Source organism: Struthio camelus, chromosome 5, assembly GCF_040807025.1.
Source record: "Struthio camelus isolate bStrCam1 chromosome 5, bStrCam1.hap1, whole genome shotgun sequence".
Taxonomy (NCBI): domain Eukaryota; kingdom Metazoa; phylum Chordata; class Aves; order Struthioniformes; family Struthionidae; genus Struthio; species Struthio camelus.
The window spans coordinates 41,753,952-41,770,524 of record NC_090946.1 but is presented as its reverse complement, the minus strand read 5'-3'; the positions used below and the strand labels follow the sequence as shown (position 1 = coordinate 41,770,524).

The 16,573-nt window shown below is 40.9% G+C and overlaps 1 protein-coding gene across 9 annotated transcripts in view; it reads right to left on the bottom strand.

The window, feature by feature from the left end:
- MGA (MAX dimerization protein MGA) overlaps positions 1-16,573 on the bottom strand; it is a 65,323-nt gene that overhangs the window by 14,628 nt on the left and 34,122 nt on the right. For 8 of the 9 annotated variants that reach the window (XM_068945949.1, XM_068945947.1, XM_068945952.1 and 5 more), the window contains 4 exons: positions 14,924-15,221; positions 12,538-13,173; positions 11,633-11,932; positions 8,381-10,098 (listed from right to left, as the gene is read on the bottom strand). In XM_068945949.1, the coding sequence (XP_068802050.1) occupies positions 8,381-10,098; positions 11,633-11,932; positions 12,538-13,173; positions 14,924-15,221 (2,952 nt within the window). The remainder of the gene's footprint in view (positions 1-8,380; positions 10,099-11,632; positions 11,933-12,537; positions 13,174-14,923; positions 15,222-16,573) is intronic. The other variant, XM_068945956.1, reaches the window with a different exon arrangement.

The following is a 16,573-nucleotide window of genomic DNA, read 5'->3' as shown; positions in this document are numbered from 1 at the left end:
CTGCAACTCCTTGAAGATATCGCACAGTAACGTTGCTGTTTTAAGAAACTCTTATTAGAAAGGTGAAGCTGTTGCACTGACTCAACTGGCCACAGATCAGGCTAGATACAACACTAACTTAACAAAAACAATATGCAACAAGAGCACTCTAAATTATCATATAAGCATTAGTAACAAGTAGTTAATGATGCACATTTCCAATTACCAGTCATGAAATCTGCACCTGCGAAGTTTGCAGCTACGTTAATTTAAAATGGACTCCATTTGTAACGGGCAGGTAAATCATTAATTAACAATTTCCTTTTTGACAGAGCAGTAAGACGTCTTATAACCTAGTGTTTGCTGTAATATCTGGCTCCTTCAGCCAATCTTTTCTTAAGGCAAACCTTCTTCCCCCTACCCATAACTCAGAGCAGGGCTAGCTGTAATTCAAGCAACAACATAAAAACTCACTACCTTATAGTTACTGACACCATATTAGAACAATTACCACTGTGAATAATTCTGCCAGAGAAAAGATGATTATCAGTATTTTTTAAAATTTGTATAACGCAGTATCTCCCATGGCTGTGTGATAGAGGCTATAGAAGAGACAACCTGGAAACAGTTTGAAAAACTAATAAAGTCTGTCCTCCTTTAGTAGAGGTTGCACTGGGAGGGAGGAAATATATATATAAAATATATATATATGCACACAGTGCGTCTGTGTGGGGGCACATTACTGCCTGTAGAATCTTCCAATCTTTGAAGAGGAACGAAACTATGTACCATCCACTGCTATACCACCACTGGAACGTTCCCAAGTCATCTGCACCTTCCACTGACAACGTCCTGAGGGGCCCTGCAAAGTGTTGGTAGTACAGACTCTGTATAGAATGAGGCATAAAATTTTAAATCACTCACTTTCGGAAAAGCTGACAACTTCACCTGAATGATGAAGTACCACCTTTTTATTTCAGCCGTAATTTGTGATACTCAAGATTATCAGCTCTAGCTGTTTTAGACCGGACCAGAAACGCACCCTTGCTTCTACATGTTGCTATGCACGCTCCCTAGTTATCTCTAGGCTAGCAAAAAGTCATACCTTTTCAAACAGAAAGAGAGAGGAGCAAGGAGGGTGACCTTAGGTGGAAACTTACTAGCCTTAGAGAACAATCTCACTCTTTCTTTCAAAGATATTTTTCCATGTGCTGACTTTAAAGATACCATTCTTCTCTGCCCAGGAAAGCAGCTTTGATCTCTGGTGGCTTCTGTATTTGGAAAGGAGACAAACAAGTTATTCTATTACTACTCACTACTGGGGTTTCTTGCATCTTTCTTCAGAGCAGCTATGAGTCTGCATAATGCCCTGTCAGTTTCTGTTATGAGTCCACCAAGAGCAGTAAGGAGGTAACCCAAACTGCCTTCTGACGACTTCGGAAATAACGAACTGGCACCGGCAGAAGCCTGACAAAGTACACTGTTTCTTTGTGGCTGAAAGCCCATCAAATTCGTTCCGTCTTGTAAATATCCTCCCACAAATTAGTGCTGGGACTAGGTAGAGAAAAAGAACAGCAGGAGAATGTAAGTCAGAAGACACTACATGCCTAGGATCTGGGCAGTCTAGATCCAGAACAAACATACCATGGTTACTGAAATGGCAACTAAAGTAAGACTTCACTGCATTTCAGCTAAGCATTTCAACAACTTTCAAACACTGCCTATGAAGAGCACGCAACTTTGTTCCCTGTCCGGCAAGCGGCTCTGTATGCTTACAGAAACTTTTATGATTTGCTATATAAAAATCACACTTGAAGAACAGCACTTATCCATAGTCGGTAATTTTTCCCAGCAACTCCCCGTCACACTTCCTGTACTTGTTGGTCCTTGTTAGTATCTAGCTTTAAGGAACAGGAGCAACTCTTTGGACGCGTTTTTTATCAAGCCATTTCGTTCTGAGGAAGACAGATGCATCCAAGCTGCTCCTAAGTCATTCTGTAGTAAGCCAGAGTTACACGTTCAGCTTCTGCACTGAAAAAGAGCGATGGACCCATTGGCACAAAGTCACAAAGGCAGGGAAACCAAAACTGCAACAGAAATCGTCCAGATTCTCTGGAGCTTAACTGCTATGCCAGGGCTCACATATCCTTTAAAAAAGGGTGTACTGTAGGACCCAGAGTACTCACATTCCAAAAATTCCTCAGATGAGGAGAGGGACAGAAGCTTGAATCTGAAATTAAGTTCCGAGTAAAAGGGAGGAAGGGAGGGAAAGTAAAGCAAAAGGATGTGAACAGATAGCACAGCTGCTCTGCAGCGTCTTCTTAATCCTCCCCAAGGTTGGATGAGAGAAGGCAGAGCTCACCATCACAAAACCAGGGGAAACAACTTGTTGAATAAAAATTATTCAAACAAAAATTCTATTCAAATTACAGAACTACTAAATAGATACATATCATTATGCTGAAAATGTATTAAATGTGCCAGAGGTGCAAAGTTACATAATTTAACCGATTAGCAGTTGTATTTCATGAGCACTTCTCATTTTTTCTAGCTCTCCTGGGTCATCCATAAACTGTCCCGGTTGCTCGAAACCTTCTGATATTTCCTGTAGCTTTTCCATCTTACACTGTGTCATCACTGTGATTCTACATGCAGGAGACGACTACAGTTTCTCCTAAGCAGGCCAAAGTACACTGTCTAAACTACCTTTAGACATCATTATGCTGCAGGGAAGGGGGGGTACAGGGTAGTTTAAAAGATGCTAGGATCCAGAGACTGAGAAAAAGAGAAAATGACTTCCACTAGAAATACTACCATGGTAAAGCTTTTGAGCTTTGAGACAAGTTACACGAGGCCAACTCAAGGGTTTACAGTTATCCAGCTAGATCTGTTCTCATGGCAGAACTTTTTATTTTTAAGTGATATCATACTGGAAATATAGTTCCCAAAAGACCAGTGAGACACGGTACCTTTTTCATTAAAGATGGGGGTGGAGGGTGTCGAAAGCAGAAAAATCTCCACTGTCCATCAAGAAATTCACACCTTCTAAGTTTACAAATTCTGTATATGGATGTGTGTAAAGCAAAACCACTACTTTTTTCCTTCCTTTAACAACAAAGGGAAAAATGCTTCAGGATGGGAAATCTTTCCTCTCTGCCTTTTCCTGACTTTCTGGTAAAAGGAAAAATATGACAACAATGAAGAACCTCAGCAGTCTACTCCTTATTAAGTTCTGACATAAGAATAGCTCTACCTACGTAACTAGTATCAACCTTTTCTAAGGTGAACCCTATTGATAGCCTTGCGTAACTTCAGGGGGGTCTATAGCTTTAAAAGCCTTTTTGAAGTCCTCCTACCTTTCTAATACCAGCTCTTCCACCAGTTCCGAAGTTACAAAACTTCCAAACGTCTTTGAGCTTGTAGGAATAAAATACCTTAAGGAGTGAGGAACACAGACACAAAAGGAAAAATCCCACATTACAAGGAAGCTTTACTGTTGCTACAGAAACGTCAGCACCTTTCCCTCGCTGCACTTCATAATCTGTTTCTAAGCACTCTCTTCTCACCTTCACCTGACTCTTTTTGGCAGCCCACACCCTTACTGCTGGTCCCTGAAGAATCGGTCACCTTTTGGCAGAGGGTCCTCAGCAACAGTAATCAAAAAGAAAAGGAGAGATGACAATGGACGACTTCAGAGATTACCCTAACAAATGCTTCATTTCGCCATCTTGCTACTCTGTCTAGAAATCTCACATATGCTCTGTTACAAAAGCTCAGAACATGCTGGAGATTTCAAGTTCAATGAAAAGTGTAAAATGTATGTTTTGCGGACTATTTAACATATCATTCATATATAATCATTCATAATAGTTCCACACCATTTTAATGTTTAGCTCAGAAAAAGAAGGGCTGAAAAACATGAAGTTTTAACACCATTTAAAGTATCTTACCAGACAGAGAAGCTACATTTAGACTAGTAACTGAAACAGGGCCAGGGGACTGAAACTCTACCTATAGCATTAAAATACCAAAATAATCTGTGGCATGGTTCTGGCCTTAAGCCAGCAAGCACTCTTGTGAACGATTCACAGACATGGATGGTTTGTGACTTACTCCATGCCAAACAGCCATTCCCAACAGGCATTTTGTATGCAATCATCCTGCCTTGGAGAATGAATTTAACATCACGGGCCACACCATGGCAGACAATTTGTTCAGACGATAGGCTCCGATACCGATTAATTTGCTCAGATAGATAGCCAGAGAGGTTTGTTCATCTTGCCCAACCCAGGATGCTCCACCTTCCTAGGCTTCCTGCAGTTCTGGAAGAAAACGCAAAGGGGCAAAGATAGCATTTGAGGGAGCTTCTTTTCTTGAGTAGAAAAGGAGCTTACAGAGTTTCCTAAGTCAAGTACACAAAGTTAGTACAAGGTAAGAAGTTCATCTGAAGCACACCATGATGCAAAATTAAGAACAGGGAAGTCACCACTGCAATGAGAACTACGTGGAAATATAGAAAAAAGGAAACAATAATAGCTACTCGTAATAGTAAGTAGCAATCATCCTGTATCTCACTGGAAATTTTTTTTTTTTTAATAGCTATTTCCTGAGTAACAGGAACAAGTCCGGATTCCAAACAAATAATGTAAGAGCTGTCATCAGTATTTTCACTTAAACAAAAGTATTAGTGGACATGCACACGTTTCTTTGCTTCCGTATTTCCACTAGCTGCACGAAACAGATGAATCTCCTGTACCAATCTACTCAATATGGATTGACTTCACCCGGTCCGACAAACAATGCTGGCGTAGCCCGGCAGGCAAACACCATGCTGACGCAAGAGTGCAAATGGTTTAAGAGAAGCATATTCTTGCTGTCACTTGAGGCAGTCAGTATCTCAACTTCTGTGATAAACTTGCATGGTTCTGACAGTTCCAAAGACCTGCTAAACAATATATTTTTTAAGAGTTTTCTGCAAACTTCCAGAAGCATATTCACAGAACCACAGAACAGTCAGGGTTGGACAGGACCTCTGGAAATCATGTGGTCCAATCCCTCCCTCCCCAGCAGGGTATTCTCCCTTTCCATCACTGCCTCCCCAGGGACTTGACTATGCAAAGTAATCTGACATTTAATACAACTTGGGGAGGGATGGGACGGGTCAAAGAAGCCAGAGAGAAGAAAAGAAAAAAAAAAAAAAATCCCTACAACACAGCTGCCCAGAGTATCCTGAAAAGCATGGACAAACTTTAAGAGGCTCACTACAATGAGGAATAAGGTCAATTCTTGACAAGTAATCTCTTGTCAGAGGAGTACTTCAACAGCGTTGTTTTTTTTTTTTCTGGCTGGCCTGAAGGTCTCCAGTAAGATCCTGAAGTTGACCTCTACTTTACGTAAGAATGTTTTAAGTTTACCTCTACCTTGAAACAGGAATATCCTGCACCTTTCTCCCCAAAGGAGCACACAAAAGTAGCTTGAAAATCTTCTCTCATCTCACTGACCAGGACTGAACACAAAGGGGCTCTAGTCCTCTAACAGTAGACTACTACTCTAAACATACATCTAATAGGTGGATCTTCCCAACCACTAGAACTAGGGTAAACACTGTCTAACGGTTCATTGCTATGGAAAGCAAGAATTTCAGTAAGGGATCGACCTTCTTCAATAAGCATCGTTTTTTTCTTGACGGAGATGTTTGTCCAATTCTGTAAACTGCCCCTTGGAAATCGTATCTTAACTTACTGACATGTAGATCACATTAGCCACCAAGCTTGAGAACAACTCTTAGAGCTGAACAGCTCCCACTCTTTTGAGGCCTATCAGCCATGCTAATCTTAAAAGCAGTGCGATAGCCACAAATCAAAAAGATGTAAAGATAATGCTGCCTCACGCTGTATTCCTACTGCAGTACACATTTTCAGACCACTAACGACATCTTTTCAGCCCATACTTGCTGTCTCCAAATCTCAGGCACAAGAGATGAATGCATTTGATCCTATTCATACTCTGCACAATCAGACTTCTATTACCCACGATCACATGCATTTCCTCCACAAATTCTGACCAGAGAGCTGATTACTCTTTAGTCCCGCTCACAATTCCCTAACTGTAAGGGCTACCATTGCTGAAGGGAGAGGAAACCCTAAGGGACCTCACAAGGTTCCAAAGGCGGGGGGGTGGAGGAGGCGGGGGGGGCCACAACAGGAAAGAACCAACTTAACTTATTAGACAAACCTCTCACCTAAAGTCCCAAGCTATTCCAAACACGCAAATCATTGGGTGCTTGACATTAAAATTGCAGGGAAAAGTGCTGAAAGTATATGCAATACAGAGGTGACTTGCCAGAGTCACAGCGGGATGCAGTGTTTCAGGCAGCTGGTCTCTCAAAGATACAACATGAAGGCAGCAAGGAGAGAAACCAACAGTGCCCTGTTTCTTTTTTTCTTTGCAATGGATCCTAATCGCAACAGGTCTCTCTCCTTATGAACTAAGGAACAATCATAACAAGTAGACCTGTGGAGCGTAGGACAAATAGACAATCAAGAAGCGCTTTCCTCTTTCTCGGGACCTTCTGAGATCTTCAAGTAGGGAAGAATCTCCCTACCTACAATCCTCCCAAACTTTAGGGCTCTCTGGCCCCTTCAGTTCTTTGTGATAAAATTATGATCCACTCGCTGACAAGCTCCTTACTTTGAAGTATTCTCTCAAGGAAAAGGGCCAGGGATTTACATTTTTAGATTTAAAACCAGATGGGCTCTACAGTCCACTATGAGATACGTTGCTCCTCACCTTTACTGCTCTATAAACCAGAGCTGGCTTAGTCAAGTTTGTGTGAGCAACAGTGAAGACATACCCCTATACGGTTTACCATCCCATTCTAAAAAACATTTAAAGATGTATTTTATGAAGCAGTTTCTAAAGCCTCTACATTAAGATTCTTCCAAAACAAACATTTCCTATCATCTCTGATGATTATTATTTTTTAGTTTCCTCATCCTATATAGAACAAGCAAAACAAATAATCTTTGACATCAACCCTGATAACAGACCCAAATACTACGGTTTCAAGGGCTTACCAAAAAATCCCTAAGACTTCCTTGTCTGAAAAGCTTACCAGGTGTCTGGCACATATTAAACATCGTTCTCATACTGGATGATAACCCTGCTGAAAGTTATGGAAGCATACAGAATTGTCACCAAGTGAGCACCCTCCTATACAAACAAGGCAACAACAGTTCAGTTTTCAACCCCAAACCTTGGAAGAACTTCAAAAAATTATAGTCGTTTTCAGTTCCCTCACCCTCACGCAGCCAAGTTGCTATCCTTTAGTCTTGAGACTTGTGAGCTGGAGCATTAAATAGTTAGTCAACTTTTCTGGAAGTTAAATACAACAGATTCTCTAAAAGCAAAAGTTGTTGGCTTTTAATTGAATAACTCTGCATAGGGCTTAAAAGAGGAAGAAGTCTAATCCGGTTTTCAACTAGGAAAGGACTACATTAATACAAAAGGGTTAAAAGAATTATTTACTTTCAAAATCCTGAACACTAACATAATTGCTTCAAATTTTAATTAATTTGCTTTTAAATTCTTCTCCACTCTAGTTTTTCTCTTTCCACATTTATCTCACACTAAGAAAAGGCTATCTTACTTTGGCATTCATTTGGATCACTTCCAAAACTGAACCATCAGGTACTTCAGGTAACAATACACTGTTTCTCAGTCACAAACTGACATTATCAAATATATCAAGTAGGTATGCGTGGGATTGTTTTGTTTTAGGTCTGGGATGGAATTTGATGGAAATTCAAAAAGCATTAATATCTAAAGATAACTTTTCTATGTTAACTACATTGTTACGATAGTTCTGTGACTTCTGCATCAATTTTGTTTTCTGTTAAATATGGAATGACAGCTTTGACACTCAAATTTAGAGCTAAATTTCAAGAGAATGTAAGGATAAATTCAAAGATTCCTTCCAGAAATAGGTGCTAACTAGTCAGGGCTACAAATCTAGGTAAAAGAAAACAGCTTAGGATGGCGGAAATACTGGACTGGCTATGTTTTAGGATCCTAAGTCACATTACGAGGAACCAAGTTGCCTGAGTCAATACAGGAGGAAGACAACACACAATGATTCTATTACAGCCTTCTCAATGTCACTCAGTTCTTACCCGAGAAACAGACGTCTGGAAGGCCATATAACGCTCACGATGAAGAACTATTTAACTAACAAATCAAAAATATTTTCACTTGGAACCCATATCTAGATTTTCTAAAGAAACTAAACGCTAGGACACAAACATCATACAGAGTCTTCCAAATCCATGGTCCTGACACGCTTGTTGCTCAATTTAAAAAAAAAAAAAAAACAAAAACCCTTCATAAACAGTTAAATGCTTACCACTTTTTCAACATCTACTTCCTCTTCACTTGGGAAGTCAGAACCACCATCCAGCATCTCATCAGCAGAATCATCAGTTTTTTCATCCTCCTCATCCTCATCATCATCTTCCTCCTCTTCCTCTTCCATATCATCAACAGTAATATCAATAGTGGGCATATAACCCTTTTTGTGATGCTTGGCTTCTTGCGCCCTCTGTTCTGGTGTCAGGAAGTCATCTTTATCAGATACGTCAGCTTTGTTATCTGCATCACTTTTATTCTCCAGGGCAGGTGCAATGCTCGATATTTTGCTCCAAGAACTGTTGGCATGTATTACAATATCTTTAACTGCTTTCAACTCTTCCTGACAATCAACAGCATCTTGTTGTCGGGAAGAGGTGTTACTGCTTTCCTGTGAGGCTATGCTTCTTTTGCCTTCCTCAGTATGTTCTGTCTGCTTTTCTCCTGAAGCGTTATCCTGCTCTTTTGCAGAACCAATTTCAGGCTTCCTTCCTTTTTTCTCCCTCATACTTTCCGCTTCGGTAGAGTCCTTGTACTCCTTCCTTTCCATTTCCGGCTGCACAGAAGCATCGTCCTGATGTTCTTTTTTGCTCTGAGGTGGTTCAGCCCCTCTCTGTTCCTTCTCCTTGTTCTCCAGATGTGCACCTTGCTCTTTTTGACTCTGGGGCTGCCCAGACTTTGCCTTGTCGCCGTCTCTGATCTGTGCCTGCGCATCTCTTTCTCGTTCTTTTCCTCGTTTCTCTGCGTGTTCAGCACGTGTTTGTTCCTTTGCACGGTTCTTCAGCTGTGTAGTTTCCCGATTCTTGAGATTCTGTGGGCGTGCATTATCTACAGGAGCAACTAAAGACTGATCCGATGATCTACAAATGGTTTCAGAGTTAGTTGAAACAGCCTCTCCTGCAGCTTCAGAATGGACAGAATCCTCTTTCTCCTCAGCAACCACATCGTTTTGCTCATCGTTTGGCTTCTCACTGATGTACGAATGATCTGATGATACAACATCTGCAGAAACATCATGCTGGAGAGAGGAAACATCATCTGAACAACCCTCTAGCACCTCTGAATCCTTCTCCGCTGTCTCCAATGAAGTGGAATTTCTGTCAGGTGTGACTGTGCAGGATGCTGACTCCTCAACATTATCTGACTGATTTACTGACAGCTCATTTTCTTCTGGTTTGCTATCTGACACCGTGACCTCTGACTCCACAACTTCAACCTCCTCTGAGCGTGAAGCCTTCCCATTCTCTTTCTGCTGAGTAGCACCTGAGTCATCTTTCTGGAATACATTCTTGGAATCTTTTTTCATCTGGAGAGACGCAAAATGGTGAAGAATGGAGTTTGGCACTGTCTTCTGTCCCGGGAGCTGAAGCAAAGCAAAACTACCGGATTGTAAAGGTATGAGACTAGCAGTAGTAGTGGGTTGACCACCTGAGCTGCAGGTTATCTTAGACTCGGAGCCTGTTTGATTTGCCACGCTGCTAGCAGCGGGAGGAGAGATTCTTAAAGTCAGAGTGCCTGCCTGCGAGACAAAACTGGGTACCGAAGGAAGAACAGAAGATGCTTGAGTGGTCAGATTAGCTGTAGAGGATAACTTTGGTCCTGCAGTTTGTGTGGCTGAATTTGTGGCAGGAGAAGTGGAAGACCCAGAGGAAGTGGGAGATACAGGTGACTCAGAAGGCTTGGCAGGGGCAGGCAACCGAATTCCTACAACTGATCCTGTGAGGAAAATAAAATGCCAGTTAATACTTCCTCAAATCAGTCTTTCCTTTTAGTTTCAGTACGTGATGCTGTACTAGAAGCAGGTGGAGTTCTCAAGGATCACAATACAACCAGGTATTTGACCACAAGTTCTCAGTGAAAAATCTGATTCTGCATAAAGAAAGGCTTACCGTGGAATTTTTACATGAAATACCCCTATAAAACACAGAGGGTGGCTACTAGAACTGACAGAGATTTAATGACAAGTTTCACTTTTAAGATTTTTAATCAAAAAGGCATTGCATTTAGTTAGGGTTTCCCCCTTTTCACCCGTCACTTTATCCCATTTATTAGAAATGGGGAAAACGGACTTTCCTCAAGCAAAGCAAAAGAAAAATATGTTTAATTAAAACCCCTACTTTTCAGGAAAAGAATTTCACAGAGAAGAACTACCACAAGATTAAGTGATTATATCATGCTCTTTTTCCCCTTAATGAGCTCTTCTACTCATTCATTCGACCCCTACTAGGAACACCCTTAAAACAAAGAGGAAAAACACAACCACTAGCAGCTAGGTTTCTCCTGTAACAGCAAACATCCAAAACTAGAAAGGAACTTTAATGCATTTTTTGACTGATTTACTACATCTCAAGCTCAGACCTCAGCGAGGGCACAGGAGTATTTCTCTGCAAGTGACCTGACCCATTACTCTTCTCCCCGCATCGTTTGCTAGCTACTGTTTGCTCTCACATCTCAATTTCCAACCCCATTCTGCCTCCGTCTCTTCAAGATGCCTCTTTATAAGGAAGAGAACAGAAGAAAAATTTTGACAGAAAGTAAAAACGTATTTAAAGTATGTTTTATTTATACATGTGCTTTGTTTGTAAACATGTACAACACTCTCAACAAGCATCCTACCTATATTCCGTCAGATGCCTACAAATTCTACCTCTTCCCCTTTTTAACAGCAAAGGAACTTTTCCAATCCTGCCTTCACTATAAAAAGAGAAACATCTGAGAAATCAAATACATTTTTCTCATACTGTTAGGAGGAAAAAAACAGCAATTTTATACTGTAGTGTAACATTCAATCCGAACATCAAGCATAAGAGCACTAACAAACCTACGAAACGTAACAGGAATAAGCCAATACATCCACAGCAAGGCACAGGTAACAGCTCTTTCTTTTTAAAAGAACATCCAACAAGAATTATTTTTAAATAGTCAGATCTACACAATTCCCTTGAAGTGATGACAAGACAGAGCACGCGGTTCCTTTGTCACAAACACAGGCCCTTTTACTTACAGCACAAAAACCCACATTTCAGTGACTTAGCTATTAACTGTACTTTCTGCGTTTTAGACATACGGTGTTTAAGTTGCATTACATCTGAATAATTATGCTTCGTGCTCTTTAACCACTCGCACAGAACCAAACTACACTCCATCCGATTACTTTAAGGACGGAAAACAAGCATCACAGAGACATCTACTGCACGGTCTGTTCCTGGGCAACACGCTAGGCAGTCAAGACAAACTTTGAACTTTGTACCTGGATTGCGGAACATTACTGGCGGCACGTTGGGCTGGGCACCAGCAGCTCGAAACTGATGCAGTGGGACAAGCTGAATGATCTGTCCATTAGGATGTCTGAACAGGTTCACACCACCAGGGCTCCTGAGAGGCTGAAGGATCATCCTCTGTCTCTGCGGAAGCTGCATGTTGTTTAACGGTCGCAGAGCAGGAGACGTCTGATGCACTGGAATCAACAACAGTCGAGGTCCTACACGCTTTTCTGCTCCAGGAGACATTTTTGGGGGAGTCTTACTTGCAGCTTGTGAAATAGCATCCTCTGAAAAATTTCAGAAGTTATATAAAGTCAGCTTAAGAAACATCCTACAAATCAGGCGCTATCTGTAATAAGAACAAGCATAAGCATTTTGGAAACAACCTGCTCTCTTCAAACTTACTTGAAAGCGTGTTACATCAGTATCTTTTTATTCACAGAACATACACAGGATGCACCAGGCCAGTTACAGTTTTCCCCTCACTGTTCTGTCAACATTTCTCAATCATGACCCAGAAGACTCGCATGTAAAGGTAAGAGGGTAACTCCACACCTATTTCTTGGACTCTGTGCCAGTACTACAATTCTAGCCATTGCAGTGATAATTATGTTATACATTTTTACGGGCCAAGAAATGGTCTGAGACTTCCAACTCATTTCATAGCAGTCACTGAACAATTAGCTGCGTTTTTTTCTTCTCTACTGGCTTAGGCTGGACTCAAACAAGCAACTTAAGAGATTACATTTCTTATCCTATTTTGGAAAGAAGGATGAGGGGAGCAAATCTACATTTAAATTGCGTTCTACGGTTACAGGCTTTATTCCAACTACAAAGAAGGCAAGAAAAAAAAAAGCGTTTGCAGTAACAACACAAAGCACCCCAGCCTTACCTGGTTTTGGATTCAGCGTAGGACTTGAATTAACTCCAGAGAGTATAATTGGAACAGAGCCAACAGAGGAAGTTGGTGTGGTCACCACAGATGTAGCTGTTGCAGTTGTTGTCAGTACAACTGTGGAAGTGGACGTTGTGGGAACAGGACGAGTAATTGCTGAGGTGGTTACTACAGTTTTAGGGAATGATATGGTTGCTACTGGTGTAGCCATCCCAGTTGCTTTTGTTACGTTCACTGCGGCAGTAGGTGTGGTGGGTGAGGGAGCAGTACAGGTGTTAATTCCAGGAGTTGCAGGAGCACCTGTGACTGCAATTCCAGGAGGAGAGCAGGCAGTTTCATTAGGTCTTGTTTGGCTGGCAGTGGTCACGGTAGATACTGCCACACTGGTACTTTCTACAGTGACTGGAGAAGTGGTAGTGGCTGTAGTGACCCCAGGAGAGACACTGCAGTGAACTGAAGATGGCCTTGAGGGAACCACAGGAGTGACAACCATTATTGGTGTAGGCCTGATACTGAACTTCTGCGGCCCTGACAAAGGCTGGGGTGTGCTCACTCCAGGAATCTTCTGCTGTAGGGCGCCGGCTTTATTCATCACAAATTGCGTGAACACACCACCAGGTGAGGGTCGGGCAGCTGCAAATAAAAACTTGCAGGTCAAAATTTTAATAGATTTCCTCTTTGCCTTTCATGAGGTGCTACAATAGTCATTTCAGCAAGAATTTGGGCCCCTATTTTCTGAAAGGGCACTCTGTAATTAAATTGAAACCTTCGTGGCAGTCCTGAACATGCCTTACATTATTAGAAATATAACTGTTTTATCCCATTTCTACAGCTTTCTGTTGCACTTCCTTCTGGCCATACAGAAGAATCGGGTCTTAAGGGGTTATGTTCTTTATTGTGAAACTACCAACAGCAAACTATAATTTCAGTACATGAAAACAAATAGCTAAGTGAGATAATGGGCTCATAAGATATTTTCTAAGTCTCAAGTTCTTCCTGTAACAGCTTCTTTGCGCAGTCTTCCTCTTTCACTGCTTCTTGGTTTTCATCCCCCTGTTATTGTATCCACACGTTACACAGCTACTTCGGGGGGGGGGGGGGGGAAGGAGGGAAAAATAGGGTTTGCCAAGTCCCCTTCTCCTTGCAAGGGCATTCATGAAGCTGAGGACTGGATGGGACAAAATTAACCAACTGGAAGTAATCACTGTTGGGAAGCTCCTTCTCCCCATCCCTTGCTCACCAGGGATCAGAACACTGAGTCTGTATTACTCCAGACCCCTACAGATGAGGAGCAGAACCTGGGTATAGCGCAGAGCATTAGTATTGGGCAAGGCCCACTTGAATATTCAAGTTATTCATACACATAGCATCTTCAACCCAGAAGGTGCCAAAACACTTAGCAAGTCCTGTATGCAACAATCACTTCACCCATCAATGAAATGCAGCGACCTCTTTAATATTGTGTAAACATATAATACAAGAAGTTTTATTACAGGATGAGAAAGCAACACATTCTGTTTACACTGCAAGGAAAATTTAGGCAGAAAAACAACACAATTAACCAAAAATTAGAGTTTTGCCAGGACACAGGTTAACATCCTTTTCTCTTGCAAAGCTTCTTCAGATCTTAAATTATCGCGTGGATGGGTGCTAGATTTTACAACTCATGCAAAATGAAACATTCAAGAGCAATTTCTTCTCTTGCCATGCTGGGGTAACCATTTCAGTACCAACTCAGATACGAGTACCACATCCGTCTTCTGATACTTTATTGATTTATTACTCTGGAGGGTTTCCTATTCAAATGCTGACTAAGTCCAACCCTGTTTAGCTTGTGAAATCCAATGAGATTACAGGCTGGTGTGGTATTGGCTGCCCACCTGTTGTTTCCCTAATCCAGATTTGGATCATCTTGTCTTTCACTGTGTTGCTTCATGCATCTTTGCTGTTTTCATGAATTCCAATTACAAGTGCAATACCATCAGAAAAACAAACAGTGAAGAACCATAGATTAGAGTCATCCTGTTACTTTTAACCCTCACCTTAACAACTTCCCAAAGTCTGATGAAAAGCAAATAAAAATCATAGAAAATTCTCAAAACAAAAATCCAAGCTTAACATTCAGTCACTGTCTCCATCCACTCTCGTCTCTTGAAAATATGCTCTAGTGGTATTAATAAAGTAACTAATAGTCAACATCTCTGAAGTCAAAATAAAGCTTTCTGTTTTAGACAAAGAAGTTATTTATTGCAGAGGCAGTTTAGGTAGGCAACTTAGCCAAAGGCAGCATGCACTGTTGCACAGAAATCAACAGCAACGCTGTACACTCATTTTTTATTTCAGCTTCACGCAATTTAAAATACAGTAATAAGTTCCAACCTACCTATCTGTCTCTGTGCTGGGACATGAGCTTTCAGAGTCGTCACAGTGGGGGTTGAAGTAGTGCTGGTGGAAGATGTAGTTTTGGGAGATGATGTTGTGGGCACCTGGACTGATGGTGTCCCGGAAGCAGCTGCTTTAGCATTGGATGCTACTTTGGAGATCACAGTACTGAGGGTTGAGATATCAAGTACTGTGGGTCGCAGCCTGCCTGTGATATAAGCAGCTAGCCGATTGGCGGGATGTAATGCCCCCATCTGTCCCAAAAGCAGTTTGGCCTGAGGATAACTTTTACCATTAACCTGAAAAAAGTGGAAAAGGGAAATTTTGTGAAGAGAAAAAAAAAGCAAAAAAAAAAGAAAAAAAGAAAAAAAGAAAAGCTAATTCACCACCTCTGGAGAGGTGTTTCATTCCATGGGACTTCCAAGTCTTCTTTTCAGAATAACATTGCAATTCAAAATGGGAACTACAAACTTCCTTTCCGCCCAAGGTAATTCAAAGTATCTCTATTATAGCTTTAAAACACTGACATTTTAGATGCTACTCAGACTCTCATACAGAACCAAAGAGTCCAACGGAGCACCAGCAGTCACTGAACTTAGGGTGAAGCTAGCAAATATTTTTCCTGCCCTTCTATTTATGCTTCACTCCTCAGTAAAAATATTTTTTTCAAATTTAAGGACAATTTCAGATAACAAATTCATTAGATTTGAGAATTTTATCACAGAAGAATACTTAATGCCATACACAGTGGGACAAAACTCTAAAGAGCCTGTAAAAATACTGTCAACTGCAGTGTCATTTGATATGCTAATTAAGGTACAATAGGTTGACCAACTTCAAATTCGGAGTTGTGGTTGTAACCAGCTGCCTGGGAGAGAGAAAACACAGCATCTTTCTACATATCAGGCTTTGAACCTCGTGGTCAATAGAAAATGGGAAGTTTTACACTTATTTTTTGGTAATGTCACATTTTACTTTCAAATTGTTAAATATTTGTTTAGAGTGTAAAATCAAACATGCTGAACTGATTAGTCAGTTTCTTTTTCTTTTTTTTTTTTTCTTTTTTAAAATACCCAGGGTCAGAAGTCACTCCTGAAAGTCTTGGCCTGGACTCTTTTTAAATTTATCAACTATCCAAATCAGGAAATCTCTCCCCCTGTATTTTCCCCTCCACTAGCTTCTCTTTATAAGGGCACCATATCTGTAAAATGTCATGAAAACAAATTTTACTCTCATTTTCCAATTCATACGCCTTCCCTGGAAGTAGTATTACTATAACTTCAAATATCTTTGACTGAAAAAGCAGAAATCTTCATCTTTAACCCTACAGTATCTACCATTAACTGATAATACCAAGTTGGCAGCATGTTACTGCAGTGAAATGACTCATTTTAAACTTAGGATTACGAAGTCTCTTGATGACCAGCATATATGCTGCAAAGAGGAGGCAGTCAGGTTATTAGTGAAGATTAACAATAAGCTATAACAAAAGGCAATTTAATGACTATAATTTATTTTTAAAGTTTTGTCCCAGTGTACGCTTTCTCAGGGAGGGGGGGAAAAAAAAAAAAAAAGACTCTATGGCCTCCAACAGTCATTCATTTAAAAGTATTAACCGTCAACTGCATCTGCAGTAAGTTTTCCAAAGCAC